At 41.1% G+C, this 19,319-nt stretch overlaps 2 protein-coding genes across 5 annotated transcripts; one reads left to right on the top strand and one right to left on the bottom strand.

The window, feature by feature from the left end:
- Positions 1 to 96: 96 nt before the first annotated feature.
- Positions 97 to 8,736, bottom strand: LOC138619298 (uncharacterized). Its single transcript, XM_069695629.1, has 13 exons — positions 8,225 to 8,736; positions 5,448 to 5,566; positions 4,734 to 4,975; positions 4,271 to 4,394; positions 3,877 to 3,998; positions 3,252 to 3,338; positions 2,881 to 2,970; positions 2,455 to 2,543; positions 1,573 to 1,795; positions 1,327 to 1,449; positions 1,027 to 1,192; positions 727 to 815; positions 97 to 575 (listed from the first exon to the last, which is right to left on the bottom strand). Exons 1-13 carry the CDS (start codon positions 8,312 to 8,314, stop codon positions 481 to 483), a joined length of 1,659 nt encoding a protein of 552 aa, XP_069551730.1. The 5' UTR covers positions 8,315 to 8,736; the 3' UTR covers positions 97 to 480.
- Positions 8,737 to 10,660: 1,924 nt separating this feature from the next.
- Positions 10,661 to 18,996, top strand: znf384b (zinc finger protein 384 b). Of its 4 annotated transcripts, XM_069695597.1 has the most exons (11): positions 10,664 to 10,827; positions 12,241 to 12,308; positions 12,513 to 12,735; positions 13,165 to 13,278; positions 14,520 to 14,674; positions 14,747 to 14,838; positions 15,537 to 15,761; positions 16,918 to 17,085; positions 17,206 to 17,284; positions 17,418 to 17,576; positions 17,721 to 18,996. In XM_069695597.1, the coding sequence occupies exons 2-11, from the start codon at positions 12,243 to 12,245 to the stop codon at positions 18,108 to 18,110; spliced, it is 1,671 nt and encodes a 556-aa protein (XP_069551698.1). In that variant the 5' UTR covers positions 10,664 to 10,827; positions 12,241 to 12,242; the 3' UTR covers positions 18,111 to 18,996. The 4 variants fall into 4 exon arrangements, with proteins under 4 accessions (XP_069551696.1, XP_069551698.1, XP_069551699.1 ...); XM_069695595.1 differs by having other exon boundaries at positions 10,661 to 10,827; positions 17,418 to 18,996; XM_069695598.1 differs by lacking the exon at positions 15,537 to 15,761.
- The last annotated feature ends 323 nt before the right edge of the window (positions 18,997 to 19,319 follow it).

Genomic DNA, 19,319 nt, shown 5'->3' with positions numbered 1-19,319 from the left:
GGACACCCCAGAGAGAAAGAGACAGAAATACAGACAGCAAAGAGGAGGAGAAAGGAATCAGGGGAATAGAGATGGAATAAAATTTAATTTGTATTCATTTACACAGGCAGAGCAGGGCAATGAACTGGTGTTTCAAGGAGAAGCAGGGTCGGATGGAAATAAAAAAAAAAACAAAGATGCAAATTTGGAGGTCGACGTCACAGTGTGACAGATTTATTGTATGTGAAAATAATATTTACATAGAAAACAATCAGCCTATCACTCTCACAAACAAACAAACAAACACACACACACACACACACACACACACACACACACACACACACACTTTCTTCATCCATATGCTCACTCTCCAACACTGATACTCAGTCTGTCACACTTCACTCCCCTGCACCCTCCCTTGCTGTCACTACACTCCCACCCTCTCATTTCCTCTTCATGGCTGCAGGCCGTGGTGTCCTCAGCATAAGAAACCGGCGATCACTGGAGAACACAGCGGAGCCACGAGCTGGACCCTCCGTCCTCCGCACCGTCAGACCGGCTGTCTTCTCCTTCATCATTGTCATCCTCGTAATCTGAATTTGACGAGGAGGTCAGAAGGATTTGTCACGACATGCATCATCTAAATTTACCACAATAGCGTAATCTGCAATTTCACGGTTACTCATTAAGCGTGAGTCAGCAAAAGAAGAGATGAAGACATGAGAAGCTGCGACGTGTGTGTACCATCAGTCTCCTCATCATCTTCTGTATCCCCCTCTGATTCCAGCAAGCAGGAGTCCATACGAGTGTCTCTCTTCACTGTGACGTCACCCCTGTAACATTTATGTGTGCAATTAATTAGATACACGATATCAATGGAAGTATGTGTTAAAATCAGTTGAAACCATTAGCACATATTAAATCCCAGTATAGCTTCCGACTTCACAATGCAGTTGACCTCAGAAGAAATAATGAATATTCCAATGAGGAATATAACTGAGCAGCTTAGAGTGAAATCTGATAAAAAAAAAATACTGTGCCCACCTCTGCTTCCCAGAACTGGGGAGCTGCTCCCAAACGATGAGGTCGCGACCCCCAGTGACCCATCGGTGGTCTCCGCTCCCAGTTGTCCACGCCGCAAAGCAGAGGATTCTGGGAGCATCAGGCCAGGTCAGAGAGGCCAGATAGCGACACTGAGGCAGAGAAAACACTGGAGAGAGATGAGAGAGCGGTGTTCAGGAAAGGAGGTCAACAGAGGAACACAAAGTGGTTTCGATTTTTGTCTCAAGTCCCTGTTGTGCTTTCACACTTTCAGAGTAACTTCTGATTTAGTTTGTGACTCACAGTTTAACGCGCTCTCTCCATTTGCCAGATCGTAGCAAGAGCCAATTAGGAGGCCTCCTGTCTGGTGAACACAATCTGTTACCCCTGTGATGCTGCTGTGATTGGTCAGCTTGGACATCGTTCCTGTGATAATTAGACAGATGTTAGGTGGGAGGATTATGCAGATTTCTCAATATCTACCTTCTTTTTTCCAATCGTTTTATTTGATACGCGCACACAGAGTGCCCGTGTCATTCCGGAGCTCACCAATCCTCCACTGCAGGATCTTGAGCAAGGCTTGACCGTAAGCCAGGAACACCTTGTCTCCCCGCGGGCTGAGAGTCAGACGCCCGCCCGTCCTCCCGCCGAGCCCTGTCACCTGGCTGCTCCAGTGGTGCAGCAGCCTCAGGGGGTCTCGATCCGAACACCGGTTCTCCCACACAGACACCCCTCCCTCAGCTGAGCCACTGAACACCAGCGGACCCTGAGACTGTGGAGGGCATGGGAGACATGGTTGTTATGGTGATGTGAGTCTTTACCCAGTGTGTGTGTGTGTGTGTGTGTGTGTGTGAGAGAGGAGAGTGTACTGTACATATGTTTGTGCAAATGGAAAAGAGGAGTGTGAACAGTTTCACAATGTTTCTGTGCCGCTGTTGGATATAAATGGATTGTGCGCTTTGCATGATAAACAACAAAGAGGATGACAATGATGTGCTACGCTTTAATGCTTTAGGCATATTATGATGATTGCAAATTGAAAAAAAATGTGCATATGCAACTCTGGTTTTCAATATTCATAAAAAGCTTTTGCTCAAAATACGTACAGTATGCTCTAAAATTGGACGAGCTCCACGGCTTACATCTCAACAAATATCTTTGATTTCCATTTGAAAGCAATAAACAAGGAAAGCTTGTGTGAGGATAAGAGTGTGGAAATAGACCTATTTGATTTCCTGAGAAGAGTCTTTTTTCACAAATTACCAATCAAGAGTTCTAAAACTACTTCAGAAGGCTTCTACAGGAAGAAAAACCTTGACATGTTTGTGTGTGTCAGCCATTGGTTGGTATAAATAGGCTGAAAATGAAAACAGCTTGAGCATCCTCAGTGTAGAGAGCGTGTGACAGGCACCAGGTGAGTGACCCACCCACCTGGATGGAGGTGACTGCTTCCTGGTGAGCATTGACTGACTGGCAGTTCTGGAAAGTGTCCCAGCTCCAGGCTTGAACTTTCCCCCCGTCTGCAGTGGTGACAGAGTGTGAGGTTAACATTTGCTGACAGGCGACTGGCAGTCATTACAATTGGTCGCGGTCGACCCACCTGAGCCTGACTGCCCAAACTGTGCGCTCCCATTTCTCTGATACAGTGCTACACACTCTAATTTACCGGCAGATGATACCACTGTCAAACTCAGCACACGTATTACATATAACTGGGATGAAGATAACGCATGTCTAAAAGCACATACATGTACAGAAATAGATATGAGATACAAACACGATGTGATTCAACAACTTCTGACTCCAATTATTCTGTTCAGTGTGTCAGTGACGCTCGCTGTCCTCACAGAAACACACCTGATCCGGTGATGATGTAGCCATCTTCCTCTGGCACAAAGCAGAGTGCAGTCACAGCGTTGAACGTGTAGAGAGACTTAACACACTGCCCTGAAGGTAACAGTAAAATACTAATTTAATTGACAGGATGCAGGCCATCAGTCACACAGGCATACATTGATTACGATGCACACTCAGACAGAGCCTGAGGCGCCATCTACCTTAATATATATATATATATATACTGTATAGATGTGTGTGTGTGTGTGTGTGTGTGTGTGTGTGTGTGTGTGTGTGTGTGTGTGTGTGTGTGTGTGTGTGTGTGTGTGTGTGTGTGTGTGTGTGTGTGTGTGTGTGTGTGTGTGTGTGTGTGTTTGCGTGGTTAAGCGTACCAATGCTCAGGGCCCAGATCTTCACGTAGCAGTCTGCAGAGCCACTCAAAATAAACCGCTCTTTCTCGGACAAAGACAAGGACCAGGCTGGCGAGAGGGCAAACACAGTCAGAGGAGCAGGAAGGGACGGAAGAGGAAGAGGAGGAGGAGGAGGAGGAAGGAAGAGGAATCAAAAAGAGAGATGAGGAAAAGCAAGATTACGCTGACAGGAAGCTGTAAATAAGTGATGATGCACAAAATGAAAAAAGGAGAGCTTGGAGGAAAGAGGCAAAGAAAGAATAAACACGACTTTAAAAAAAAAAAAAAGCAAAAAATTAGTGGATGAACACAAAGTAATGAGGGTCCAACTGGGCTGCATCGTTAATGCGCTGCACTCCTAGGGTTGGTATTTTAAGTTGGGGAAGGAGGTGGGGAGGGAGTGCAGGAGGAGAGCCGGAGAGTTCAAATGATGGAGGGCTGCCTGCTTCAGACAGACAGTGAACTCTCTAAAGTGTCTACTGAGGTTATCTCTCACTGGGGTTGATCTGATGAACTGCTCCTATAATTACCAGACCGTAGGACACAGACATTACTCAGCTGTACCCGGCCCACACGGAAGGATGTGAATGTATGTGTGTGTCCTCACCCAGTCTCTTGCAGTACTCAGGGGGAGGCGCAGACAGACAGGTGACCCCGCCGGTGTGACCTCCCAGGTTCTTGTGCTCCGTTGCCGTGGGAACGTGCCACACCTTCACTGTTGTATCTCGACTTAAAAGGGGGGGGGAAGACGAACGGAGTGAAAACGGAGAGGACACGGGAGGAGAGAAAGGGAGTTAGACTGTTTGAGAGAAGGCGGCGTAAAACAAGCAAAGTTAAAAGGCGTTTCGACATAAACCGCAGGAGATTTGCGCTGAGTGATCAGGGCGAGGGAAGAAAAACAAATACGTGGCAGACAGCTTGGGCCTATTAAGTGATAAATTAGATGAAATGTTCACTTTGCACAACCATTATGCAAATTTTAGCCTCTTCCTCTGCTTTACCTTCCAGAAACCACCAGGTTGTCAACAGCAACCACACAGGTGACGATGTCGTTGTGACCCTCCAATAGCCTCAAGCGAAACTTTGCCTTCTCCCAAGACGCTTTGAGGCGTGAAAATTCAGCTTCTGTAAAAGAAATGATTTGTGCAATTAGCAGTGTTGACTCATCAGCACCCTGGCTTGTTAATCTACACAGTTCTTCAATATGGATTAGTCTGCTGCTGCAAAGCGTGGGGCTAAATTAGCTCCAAGGATGCAAAATGTGGGCCCTGTCTTCAGGGAAGCAAATGCAGCCTGTTGGTTTTAATACTGGCAGCCACACGAGCTTGTTAGGACTCCTCGGGGCATACATGTATAATCTGATTTTAGATGTTAATCGCAAAATGGAGCACTGCATCGTACTTTTAACTTCCTGCAATAAAGTGTTACGACGATCTTTTCAGCCACTTCTCGTAACTATCCCACCTTCCCGTCGCAGTTGCTGCTCCTCGTCAACGTCCGGACAACCTCCTGACACTCCTTTACGGTGATCTGACACCTCGGCCGGCTCTGTCCTTTCCTGCTGTCTGCCCATCTCTGCTTCCCCTCCTGCCTCCCTCTGCCTGGCAGCCGGTGCTGGCGTTGCTTGAGCTTTGGACTCCTTTTCTCCCTTAAGGATCTTGGAGGCTGGAGGCGTTTGTGATGGAAGGGCCTCAGGGGCATCCTCCCTGTGCCAGTGCAGAAAGCAGGAGCTGAATGAATAATGAAGATGCAAACTGCACACAGCATCCTTTGAGACAAGACAGCGAGGATACCTGTAGAGGATCTGCAAGTCCCATACAAACAAAAACGGTACGTCTTAATGAGCTCATACGCTCTATAATAGAGAGAATTGAAGGCGTTTCGTTCAGTTAAATGTTGATACCCACACGTGCTGTTTTGATTGATCTGCACAAGGCCCTCAGGGTCTTAAATAGGAAGGATGACATCCTTGAATGATGTTTACATGACACATTATTAACAGTAGAAAGTTCCCATTTTCTAAAAGCATGACAGTATTTGACCTCCAGTGAGTTTGGATAGACACACAAAAAAGATCAAAGGCTTCAAAGTGAATGTTGTTGCTTTTGAAGAATTACAGTTTTCTCCATATGCACCCCCACCCCTTCCCTTGCTGCTACCTCTCCCTCACTTCCTTACACTTGTCTTTTCATCTTCTCCTTTTTTCCGTCTCCCACAATCCCAAGAGTTTGCTGCAGGCCAGAAAGCTGCAGCTGAAGCTCAGCCAATCTGGAACGCAACTCCGCCTTCCTGGAGATCTGAGAGGGAAAAAGGCACAAGATTGGTTGTAAACCAAGCTGCTAAATCCACAAGTTGTTTATATGCACAAGCAACATACTCGGCCTGTCTTGATTTTTGGGGGGGATTGCAGCTCGCAGCACACACCATACTCCTAATCAAGACAGTGAGCTTTGAAATATGCATGAATGAGTGCATTGGGCTTGTCAATTTTATATCAAGTGGTTGTTTCCTCTGTTAAAGGAGCACTCGACCAATTTTTACGCTGCTCATTATCCAGTTTATTTGTCAAGTGCCACTCTGCCTGGGAAAACAATTGGATAATATCTTACCTGGCTTTGATGCTGCAAATGTCATTGTGTTTATTTTCCATGTAGGGTTTTAGACAAGTGATTCCCAACCAAGGGTACAAGTACCCTGGGGGTACTTTTTGCAAACCCTTTGGGGGTGTATAGAAAATGATCTCAACTAATCAGCAACAACAACAACAACAAAATCCATTTATTTTAACAAGTGAGTGGATGTGAAAGGGTCTGAGCAGAAAAGTAAAAGTTAATTAAAAGTGAATAATTGGTTGAAATAGCAAGCTAAAAGCATGGCTAACAGTTGAAATTGTTCACGAATACCATGCATGAAAAGATTTAATTGTTACCTAAGTATAATGGATAAACATTTGAAATAAGTAGCAACAATTGTGAATAAACAGCTGGAAGTTATGGCTTGCAGGTGAAATTATTAGCTAAGAGTATGGATTAATGGGTGTAGCTAGAGGAAAGTGATAAACATTTGTTAGCTCACAGCATCAATAAACAAATCAATTTGTTAATTAACAGTATGGATAAGCAAATGAAATTGTTTACGAATGGATAAACAGTGGAAATAGATAACGAAAAGTACAAATGAATAGTTGGAAATTGGTTGCTATATGTAGAGTGAGCAGTTGTTAGCTAACAAATTGCACACACACACGCAAAAAAAACAACTACTGATAAACAGTTGAAATAGTCATCTAAAGATATGAATTAACAGTTGAACCTTATTAACTAAACGTATGGCTAGAAGTTAAAATTGTTTGCTACCAGTATAGATTAACAGTTGAAAATGCTTGAAAAATGTATTAATAAATAGTTGAAAATATCAGCTGAAAGTACAGTTGGACATTATTAGTTAAGAGCGTAACTAACAGTTCAAATTACAGCAGAATTTAAAAGTTGAAACTGTTTGCTAAAAGTGTGGAGAAAAGGGTAAAAATGAATCAACATATGAAATTGTTTGGATAAAGAGGATACCAGTTTAAACTGTTAGCTAAAGGTATGGATAAGCAATTGAAACTGGCCGTTAAGTAAATAGCTGTTTAATGAAGTATCAGCTGATTAGTTAATAAATGTTTGAAAAAGCAGGCTAATATGGATAAAAGGTTTATTATAACTGATAAATGACGCACTGTAGCATTTAACCTTTTATATACAGTCTATGTGTTCAACCAGACATGGAAATCTACAAGGTGCAGAGTGTCTAACAACCGACGCTACTGAGTTTAATTGTTGGGAAATCTATTCTTTAGGCAGCAGAATAACCTCTGACACTACATGATTATCAATCACTGATCATTCATGATACGTATCCGTGAAATCTTAATGTTGTAGCTGGCCATGGTTTGAGTTAATTATAACTGCTGCCCTAAAAGTAGACTACATATGTACAATCAATGTAGTGAGCAAAAGATACAATATTTCCCTCTAAAATAAAGTGAAGCAGAGGTGTAGAGACACAAACTGTATATGTAAAATACAGTATATGTACACTATTGACTAAATGTACTTAGTGGTTACTGCACTGCTTGTGAGTCCGCCAAATCTATGGAAGTGCAACACTAAAAAATCCCTGGAGTAAACCTTCAAGTCATTGTATTACACTCTTAATAGATAAATGTATAAAAATGTGACTTAATGGGGAAATTATTTTGTCATTTGGTTTAGTTCATGTTAAATTTGGGTTCAAACTGAGTAATTTGACCTGTTGTGACCCACAGAAATTCACATGGAATAGCAAATAATCCTCAACTGGACACCACACAGGCATCTATTTTCAACTTCCCAATTAGAGGTGAAAGAGGGGAAAGTTCAGTCAAGAGAAATCACTTTTGTAGGGCATTGCTATACTTTATAACACTCAGATTCTGCCCTTTAACAAGCGCAGGCGTTCCTCGAGTTCCTGATCATTATTTTTCCTGATGCGCTGTGCTTTTAACGTGTGGTCTTCTGATCTCCATACTTCCTACGGCAAAAACTGTCAAATTATTCACCACCATTATTATTAATTCATGTTAATCACTGCATTTATGATCCCACCATTGTAATTAAAATTTTGAGAAACCCTACTTTACACCTGCTTTGCAGCACATCACAATCATTAAAACATTATCTTTATGAACCCTGTGAGCTTGGCTACTAGGTGTCATAGCTGTGATGCCTAAATTGACTTTTTAGTGTACTCAAAGGTCAACTTTACTCTCAGTAGGTTGATATTTATTCTAGTGATTTAAATTTGGACTAAATCGGTGTTTGAGCTGCACTTGCGTGTTGTTTCCTTCAGGGAAATGCATTGAGGTTTGGTTAGTCACAGAGGTTACACACAGATCATAGGACAAGGAAAAGGCAGATGAAATGTTTCTGTACCTTGAATCTCTCCTCTGGGGTGAGACTGATTTTGATTTCCAGATTTTCAATCTGTCTCAACTTCTTCTGCAGCTTCCTCACCTCCCCCATTTGAGTCTCTGTGTCGTATAAGGCGCTGCAGGTTAACTTTAAACTGTCCAACTGACTCAGAAAGCTTCACAAACACAACATGATACGTGAATAAAAACGTCTGGAGAGGTGTAAATAAATAAAGATGCCTCAGACGAATCGGCGGTGTGTTGGAGAGACGTGTCGCCGGATGTTGACGCCACAGTTGAGGTGTTTAGGTGTCCTTACAGCGACATCATGTGGGCTGTTCAGGTTGTCGGTCTGAAAACGATGAATAAATAATATAAGTACGCTCTGTACTGTGCTTGTACCATTTCCCTTACACGTAATGACAGGATTGTGTGTGGAGGGTTTGGTGTTTAATGCTGTTCATTCGCAATCCAGGCCCTGAAAGTCAATCTGACAACTGGAGGACAGAACACCACAGCCGTGGTGCCTTCAAATGCTCTTCCTTCAGCTTGTATTTCTGTTATTCGTAAATGAAGTTTAGAAAATGAAAAATACTACAGAACACCTTCAACGGATGTTTAATTAATTATGAAATTAATTGCTGCGAAGTTAATTTGTACCACAGGAACAAAAGAAAGAATACATCATTTAATTAATTTGACAAAAACTGACGCACACATCTGCTTGAATGAAAAAAATGACATAGTTGGAGTATATGATCATTTATACGATCAACTGTGAAGAAGGCAACCTTTCAACATATTTTCTTGACAAAAAAATAGTGCAGTAGAAATTTTGGGCTCTCTAAGTGATACATCGCTGATGCATGTAAGACACCAAATGGCAGCATACTGTGTTATGTAAATCAGGAGGAACCATATTACACGGTGATGCTGATAAACCAAATCTGGAATAAAAAAGTGCTGCAACTTCTTTTGGCTGTTTCTTCAATTTGTCAATTTTTAACCTCTCACTTTGCAGTGTCCAAACACTTGATCTGTGGTCCTCCAAATATTTCAAGATATATCTGTGGGGTCACAAGATGATTGACAAGTTTGGTAAGAAGATATAACATATTTCTATATGGCATCATTGTTAGTTTTCCGTTGAGAAATACTGGAGAGTTTTTACCTTTAATTGATCTAATATTAAAAATTAACATCTTGAGAAAAGAACTTCACTCAGGGGTTAAACTTCTCTCAGATAGGCAACCTATGAGGAGCAATCACAGGTGGCATTGCTGGGTTTTGAACTAAGTAATATAGTCTATAAGTCTTTCTGGCTCTTTCTAAGCTCCCACACAAGTCTGTCATATGATTGCATCTAGAAACTGCCCCGGGACCCCAGACTCTCAGGAATCCATAGGCCCATAATGGTCTGGGAAAGCTGTGTTACCATGGCAACATACATGGACCCCGGGGCCTTTGTTGGCTCATTGGTATCCATTCAAATGTGTGGGAGGATAGGGATACGCGTAGAGGTCGATAATCATTCAATTGAGTGAATGAAATCAACTATCTTAAGACACAAATTTCAGAGCACACATCAATAACTTCAGGACAAGCACCAATGTGAGATAAACTTAGAAAATGAAAAACATATTTTTGAAAAACTGACATCTTGAAATAAAAACTTAGAATTTAATCAAATGACCTGAAAGAAAGAAAGAAAGAAAGAAAGAAAGAAAGAAAGAAAGAAAGAAAGAAAGAAAGAAAGAAAGAAAGAAAGAAAGAAAGAAAGAAAGAAGTCTCAAGCCTCTACACTTTGAATGTTTGCAAATATCTGTTTTTATATTGTTTTAAAATGAATTAAACTAAATATATTTGAGTTTGTTTATGTTTATCAGACAAAACAAGACATTTGAAGATGTTATCCAAGATAAAAAATTGTGGTCGTTTCTATTTATGTTTCTTTGTTGTTTTTATAATCACATATTCACTTTTTAAATGTATTTTTTATTTTATGCAAGAGACCAAAATATTATTAATTTAGTTACATGATTATGAATTGCATAATCACTTAATGAAATCAGTTACTTCTTAACACTTTGGGTCTACTAAAGTAGCCTATAATTTTGTAATCTCGATTTATAGGTCGAACCCATGGATTGAAAAACACCTATAGCGTTGTTATTTCCGACAGTACCTGAAGGCATCATTTCTGGCTCTGTCCCTGTATAACTTGAAGCTGCGGTGCAGCAAAGGAAACTGATTATGTGCGGATGTAGTTTTATATCTGTGCAGAGTAACCCGTCCTCATCTGCTGAAAGGACACCGACTAGCTGACCGAGGACATGTCATATTTTAGACATTTCTAATTTAACTGTCCGCCTCAGTCACCGGAAGTGACATCATCACACACACACTCCTTTTGTCTGACGACCTTATCCGGAGGAAGTGAAGCACAGACGAGGCAGCTGGCTCACCGGAGGGAAAAAAAAATCAAAAAAAAAAAAAAAAAAAAAAAAAAATAGTCACAGAAGGCAAAAGGGAAAACTTGCAGGGATTTGGACAGATTTGTAAACTCTATCCGAACTGTCCCGACCCGCAGCAGCTCCAGGGAGAAGGACGGGGTCGTCGGTACCGGTAAACGCTGTTCTCCATGCAGTTTTTGGTGGATTTGCACGACTCTGCTGCCGCCTCTCCGCCCGTCCCCACAGCCGGAAGTCTGTGAGGATGGTCTATTGGTTTTTTTCTCTTCGCTTCAGTTTTTTTTTATCCTTTTGGTTTTTTTTGCTTTGCTTGTTATTTTTTTCCCGAGCAGGAGGGCACCACAGGCACACTGTGTCTGCTATCTGTGCGTTAATCAGCACGTCGGGCCCGATTAACTACAAGATGCAAGCAGCCGAAATGGAGTCCTGCTATTGAGCTACGGCTTATTGTAAACATTACAAATATATTTTTTGTGGCATTTTACAAAACTTGGTGTTTTGTAGATCATTTAACGCGATGTCTCTATGTAGAGCCAACTTAAAGCCGAGTAGTTCGATGTCCTTTGAGCGCTATTAAATACTGGTCAGTCACTATTTTTAAGTTGAGGCAGTTAAGAAAGTTGAACATTACATTAGATAATCGATATCTTTAACATTCCAGAGGCGTGAACCGACATAAACGGGTGAATTTGCGGCTGTATCCCAATCCCAATCCCAATCCCAGAGATCTACAAAATATTTTTTTTATTTCTCAGACCATATACACGGTCTTTGGCTACATATCTTCCCAACATGCCTTTTCTTATCTGGTACTCGTTAAATATGAATAATTTCCCCACCACAGTTAATCTCTGTCTTTCCCTGTTTAAAAAAAAGAAAAAAGACGTTAAAAAGTAGGATGATGCAGGCCTGATACTAATGCTGAATTAAGAAAGCAAGAGCCCCACACTTCCGGGGGCCCTCGACACCACAGCTTTACATTGTGGCAAATAATGTATACAATTTGATTATGAATACGGGTGTAAGAAAATGTCTATACACTTGAGATTTGCATTATTATGTTTTGTGATACCTGATTGGTTCCCAAAAACACCACTGATTTTCAATTAACAATTTACTTGCAAAGAATCGTGGTAATACATTTTCACAGATGGCATAAAACAAAGTGCTATGATGTGGAAAGCTGCAGGGACTGTGATAAATACAAATGTTCATCCCACAGTTCTGACTGCAAAAAAATAAAAAATCCTCAGATTTTATACATATGTTGGTATGTTCTTTATATGATGACAGTTATCCTCAAATTTGACAAAAAAATTGCAATATATATAACCCTGCTACAGTATTATGAAAAGTAGAGCAACCAACATCACCATAAAGTTGAACTTCATTATATATGATATTACTCTTTCTTTACACTGAAGTCATTTTAAATTCAGCCGTACCTTGTGCCTTTAACATATTTGGCACCCATGTTCATGTGTTTCATATTTATTACTGCAAACTATATCTGGTTTTTTCCAGGCTTTCAAAGCTTTTGGATTTTTCTGTTTTTGTGTCATTGCAGAAATGATGGAAGATTCTCATTTTAATTCCTCATATTTCTGGTCTCCGGTTCCCACTGTGCCAGGGCAGGTAAGACTGGAAAAAACCTCTATAATTTACTGATTGAACAGCTGATGTAAACAAAAGGTCAAAGACTTGAGTGTGGACTTAATTTATTCTAAGGAATACTGCAAAATCTGACCTTTCACACAAATCTATATCTTTCTTAACTTTGTGTGGCTACAAGAAGTCTACTTTTGAAAATGAAAACATCTTCTCTCTCCTGACATACAGATTGAGAATGCTATGTTCCTAAACAAGATGAAGGAGCAACAGGAAAAGAATGCTTCCTTCTCGTCTTCTGCATCCCACTACCAGACAGCTCTTCTTACCATCCCTCACGGGGCCAAGACAGATGGAGGAGGGCAGGGTGGTTGTGCGACACACCTCCACCCTTCTCACAGTACCCAGAACATCACAGTGTTGCCTGTCCCCTCGACAGGCATCATGACAGCAGGTAGGCCTGTTTCTGCACGGAGAAGCCTTTAAGTGTCTTTCTCTTGGTTTAAAGACCGATTGACAGAATATCTGATGATTGGAGGACGATTTCAAAACGGAACGATAGCAAGCGTTGAGGCTGGATTTAGATCCCATAAGTTCAGTTATAAATCATAAATTAACTGCAGTGCATTAAATGATTTAGTTGACAAGAATAAATGTTGCCAGCAGAATGACTGGGGGTAAAATGAACCTCTCTGTGTCTCCCAATTCATGCTACGACCTCCGGGCTTTGCTCGAATAAGGAAACCATTTTTACTGCTATCGTAACACTTCCAAGTGCAGTATATAATACAAAAAAATGCATTTGCTAATGGTCTGGACAAATTGCTGAACTTCAAAGACACTTCATCTCAGACTGCAATACTTTCTGTCTCTGTCCTTGCAGCTGGTCTGGTGATCACGACTCCTCAGGGAACGCTGGTCTCTCCCACCTCGTCTCAGTCATTTGTCTCTGGCCATCCAGCAACAACCATGATTGTTTCAGCGCTCCATTCTGCAGGTGAAGCGCACACACAATGACACAGATACTATATGATATACTGTCTCTCATTTATAGATTTGAAATGTAATACTTTTACAGAATTTTGTGTTTCACAAATGTACTGATTATATTAAATGACTACAAAACATCAGACAAGATAATGGAATATAACAGACTGACTACCTGTTGGAAAAATTACTCAAGAGGCTTGGTTCAAAATCAAACACATTGGACATTTATTCTTGCAAGAAGGAGCAACTACATGCACCCTCAAAGAGAGGGTCCCTCCGGGAGTCGTCAATTAGATGCGGAAAGAATCACTTGCAAATAAGACAGAAAACAAAGGAAACTTTTCAGAGCCTGCTTGACAAGAAACTTTCCGGAGCCACAATGCAAACAAGAGGAAGGGACAAATCCTTTTTTTTTTCTTTTTTTTTTTCCCATCACTACCATTTAGAAATCAGTGACAGAATTGTATAACATCACTTATAACCCTCTCCTGAGTGAAACTGGTTTTTTTTTTTAGGTGTGCACATGCAGTATTTGCTGATAGAACTAACCTTTTTGAGGCCTGAACAATCAAAGTAAAGACTCAGGAGACAAAACTTATCAAATTCTGCAAAATTTAATGCCGTTTTAGTGCCTCAAAACATGAGTAAATCTGCAAACGATATGCTCAGGCTGTGGGAGAGAAAATCAAATTAGATTTTGTTCAGTTTGCTCTTAATGGCATCTCTGAGTTATCAAGCCAGTTAAGTCCTTGTCTTGAAAGTACAGATTGATCTGAGGAGCTACAAAGCAACAAAACCAGAAGATTAACAGTTGGTAATTAAATTAGTTATCCAGCTTTTGTTGCCTTTAGTTGAATCAGTTTTTCCGACAAAACAAAAAATATATTGCAGTGCTACAGATGCTTTCACAGCTTGTGTATACAATATTAGTGCATTTATACTTTTTTTATTTGACTGAAACTTTTAGTAAGAGACTATCGTCAGAGCTTTATGGTCATTTCTAATAGTTTTTTTACAATCAGAAATAGCCACATTTGTCTAGAAATAGCAAATCGGTTCATCACTTTTGAGGTGCATCCAGATTATGTCCTCACTCATTCAAATGTCGATTACACCTGAAAGAATAAGCATACTTAGTTGAAAACACAAGACTGCTCTGAATTTTAACTTGGTGTCAATATACCTACAGACCAACATGTACAGGACAGTTAATATACAGACGGACTCATGTTGTTGATCTGGTTTTAGACAAGAAAGAAGGGGACGGGACGTCCCATGTGGTCGTGATGCCAGCTCCCTCCAAACGAGGGCGAAAGAAGAAGACGACAATGTCTCGGGTCGGTCCTATGGGTGGACCAGGAAATGAAACACTAATACTGGCTCATCTGACGGCCGGTGGCCAGGTAAGAGAATAAAGACAGCAAACGTATTGGAATAAACAAGTAAACGGATAACTTACAATCCTATTTTTACAGGTGTCATCTTTGCAGCATCATACTGCAGATCCATATGACCTGTCAAATGAAGATGAGAACCATGGCCCAAAAGATAGTACTAAGACATACAGGTACAATGTCAACAAATGTCCTCGCTCTGGCTGTGGAATGCATCTGCTCCTCTGTGTCCTGTTGAAATTAGCATAGAGATGTTCAGCATTTATAGATGAGCTAGACACTGCTGGATATGAGCATCTGACACACACCGACACCTCTTCTGAACACTCTTCACTGCATGTTGTGGCAGGAACGTCTGCTTTGTAGTGGATGTTTGAGTCTTTCGCTTAATGTATTTGAGCAAACAAATACATAAATGCTTCCTCGACGCTCTCTGCCTCTGCAAACACACTGGACACAAACCTGCTCTCTGCTGTCCTCTCTGTCTTTAAATAGCATGCTCTTTGACTTATGATCTCACGCCTGTGTCCTGCTCTTTCACTTTTGATAGTATCTGTGTACCTTTTCCCTTCAGTTTCACTGATTTCTGACATCTTTCTGTGTTGTCTTTGATGCGTCTTTTACATTTGATTTAACCCACTTCTGTCTTCATTGATTTCTGTTTTATCATTTATTTCCCTTTCATTTTCTTTCAAATCTCTTTTTCTCTCTCTGTGGCTGGTTGCTCCATCTCTTTCTATCTGTCGCCAATCATTTTCCCCTTTACCATCTTCTCTTGTTTTCTTGTGTCTCCTCTTCCATATACGTGTCCCTCCTCTTCCTTCCTGTTCTTCCATCCCGCCCTCCCATTTCTGTGTCTCTCCGCCTGTAGGTGCCGGATGTGTGCGGCGACCTTCTTCAGTAAGTCTGACATGCAGATCCACTCCAAGTCGCACACAGAGGCCAAACCTCACAAGTGTCCTCACTGCGCCAAGTCATTCGCCAACTCCAGCTACCTGGCCCAGCACATCCGCATCCACAGCGGGGCCAAGCCTTACACCTGCTCCTACTGCCAGAAATCTTTCAGGCAGCTCAGTCACTTACAGCAGCACACACGGTACTGCAGACCACCTCCCTCCCCGTTACCAACCCCGTAACTCTTAACTTGTCCTGCCAGGTCCCCTCTTGAAGCCCAGACTCCTGTCTTCTTCCTCCTGGGGAAAAGAGCGGAGTGTTGTGCAGACGCATTTTACATTGTTATGTGGATGTTGGCTCGCATGCAGCCAGGTCCAGTGACCTTTTCAGAAAATTTGAATTCAAATTACACCTTTCATGTTGAGGGCTATGCCTGTAAACAACAAAAAATTGTATGGTTTATAAGATAATCAGAATGGACATTTAAGATGCATGGAGTTATGGTTAGAATATTTTGCACTATTTTTTTTATTCTTCTGTTGTGTTTATGCACAATTCTTGCTTTCCTGCACCCTATTAGCGCTGCATCGTATTTTTCCTCTTTCACATGCTTCTTTTCTTTCTTTCTTTTGTCTGCATGTCCTCTCATTTCTTCTGCCACTGCTTCTTCCATAAGCACACACATATATGCATTTCAAAATACACTTAAAAAAAAACAATTATAGGTTGACTCAGTACCATTGTCCTTTCCCATTGTTATTGTTTGGTATACTTCCTTATCAATGCTTTTTCTTAATTTCTCCATTGAATGGTGATGTGCAATAGAAATCCTTTGCTGCCATGCTCTGCTTTCATGCTCTTATTTCTTCTTTTTTTAAAAATTTTATTTGCCTTTGGCTATCCTCAAATCAATTTTCAGTCATTTCTAAAGGCATGTTGATCTGATGCATATGTAAAACCTTTAATGTTTGTTTATTTTATTTTATTATTTGTGAATATATTAGTGGAACCTCTCGCATGTAAATCCCAAACATGTAGTCTAGCTGGTGCAGATGAATAAGAGTAAAATCTTGTTGATATTTTTGGATGTTTGTGGTATCATGTAAAATTAAAAATAACATTTTAAATTACTTGGATCAGTAGAAAATTTAACTGCTGTAGAATTTAATTAATTTGATTCGAAGTTTACAAATATTTTACTGCTCTGTGGTTTAATTTTGATTGCTGCATGCTTTAATTTACATGTATGGGATGTTCTTCCTAAAAAGTTTGGATGAACTATGGGGATCTCTTTAAATAGGTTTACGCTTACAATCCTGTCTCCATTTCTCTCTTACCCTGGCATCTGCCCTCATCAGGAACCACACTGAGTCAAAGCCCCACAAGTGTCCCCATTGTACCAAGTCCTTTGCCAACTCGAGCTACCTGGCCCAACATATCCGCATCCACACCGGAGTGAAACCCTACACCTGCTCCTACTGCCAGAAGTGCTTTAGGCAGCTCAGTCACCTTCAGCAGCACAGCAGGTAAGTCAACCGCTAGTCTTGGGTTTCTCATCTGCCAGTACCTTTCTGTGGTCACATTAGATCGCCATGAAAGTGATAGGAGTCTGTGTACGTACATGTATGTTTATTTGTGTTTTTCAGGATTCACACTGGAGATCGGCCATACAAGTGCGCCCACCCAGGCTGTGAGAAATCCTTCACGCAACTCTCAAATTTACAGGTGCGAAAGAATTTAATTCTCCTCTAACATGTATAATGTTTGGGTGTTAACTGTATCACAAAATACTTCACTGTACTGTGACACTTTTGTATTTCTTTTTTTTTTTTTTTTCCAATAACAATTTCTTTCCCAGTCCCACCGACGTCAACACAACAAAGACAAGCCCTATAAGTGCACTAACTGCAATAAAGGATACATAGATGCAACAAGCCTGGAGGTGCACATGTCTACACACACAGTCAAACATGCCAGGATCTACTCGTGCGGTCTCTGCAACCGCACTTACACCTCAGTAAGACAAATGTCCATTTCTGAAGAGCATTTCTATAAGACACACTATGAATCGCCTCACTGGCATCAGACACCTGGCAGCTACTTTACACCGTGTAGTCATGTGTCCACTGTTTCCCCTCTACCTATCCTCCCCTCATCTCAGGAGACGTATCTGGTGAAACACATGGAGAAACACAACCCAGACCAGTTGACTGTCCCAACAGTCGTGGCAGCACAGCCGGCACAACAGAACCAAAGCCAGGCCCAGGGCCAGGCTGGAGCACAGAGCCGGGTAGACAGTGGAGATGGAGGATCGAGCCGACCTGGGGGAGCTGGGAGCGGAGCAGCAGGCGGAGGCCAGCAGGGACAGAGCCACAGCAACTACCCCCCGACAGAAACCATCTCCTGCCCATTTGATCTGCATCACTATAAGACAGTGTCTACCAGTGACATCCAGTACAAACCAGTCAGTGTGGCTGACATTACTTCCCACAAGGACCTGTGTCTCACTGTGTCAGCATCCACCATTCAAGTGGAGCACCTCAACTCTTAGAGGCGATGAAAGGAGGAGTGCAGGAGGTGGGCAAGTTAGAATTTATTCAAGATAACAGGAAATGGAGGATGGAGAGTCAAAGGATTAAAGCAATACTAAGATGATACAGAAACTTTGGAACATGTGACTGTGCCTGAATGAAGGTATGATGCAGACAGGACAAATGATATGGGGACACAGTAACTAAAGACTATGACTTTGTTTTCTATTTTAAATTTGTCTTTTCTTTTTTTTTTCCCTTTTTGCCTTGTTTGATTTGTTTTCCTTTTGCTTAGCTGTCCTGTCTGTGTAGAAAGTGCATGAAACGGCTGCAATAAATTGTTTCAGTCCATCACAGTGATGGTTTTATGACAGAAAGCGTCTATGAGACAGTGCTTCTCTTTAGTGTTATCACCTCCTGCTCTTCCCTACAAATACAACTTTGGCCATAGAAATTTATGGCCTCCCTGTTGATTGGTAGTTAACTGTGAAGGTAAATTTTTATACTTTCATACAGAGACTTTGAGTTTTTACATCAGTGTTGATACCTCTGCTATGTTGTAAAAGGGACATGGAGGTTATTTCCTTTTCAGGAAAGAAAAAAAATAGCAATCAAGTATATAAAGGATGATTGTGTGCTTAAAGGGTGTGGTAATCCGCATAATGTATTTAGACCTGTTTGCGGGCCTTCACATGACCTTTGGGGGAGTGATGAGCCGGTTCATGTTTCATGTAATCCTGTTGTACTGCTTTGTGTGTATGTCCTTAAAGTAATATTATCCAAATGTGCTCTTGCTATTATACTTCCACTGTAACAATGTTTATAATACTTCTTTATAGGCATATTGACACATCTGAATTTTGTGGGTTTTATCTGCTTATAATACAATAAACCCTCTGAAATGTTTCTCTTTTTTTTCTGCTTCACTTTTAAGTTGTTGGCCATTAACTGCTGAATTGCTTCTACTCTACATTCATTACATACGAATAGCTTTTTATTTTTGTTGTAAGGATAATTAACACTTGAAACAAAGAGTACTCTGCCTTTGTTATGTATATACGTATGGTACTTAATCAAGCCTTTGTGTATCGGGTATTGTTTGTATGTCTGCTCTGCTGGAATGTGCAAATTTGTGAGGTGTTTACAAAAGTGGACTGTACCATAAGAGTGCCGGGGGTTTACTGTCCGTTTCGTCAATATTCTTTCGAAATAGTCGTATACAATAACAC

This window comes from Brachyistius frenatus, unplaced genomic scaffold (genome assembly GCF_029030835.1).
Source record: "Brachyistius frenatus isolate BFR_SWC_R1_liver_20210118 unplaced genomic scaffold, ASM2903083v1 Contig_20, whole genome shotgun sequence".
NCBI lineage: Eukaryota > Metazoa > Chordata > Actinopteri > Embiotocidae > Brachyistius > Brachyistius frenatus.
The sequence above is the reverse complement of the archived record's forward strand: the minus strand, read 5'-3'. Positions and strand labels throughout refer to the sequence as shown.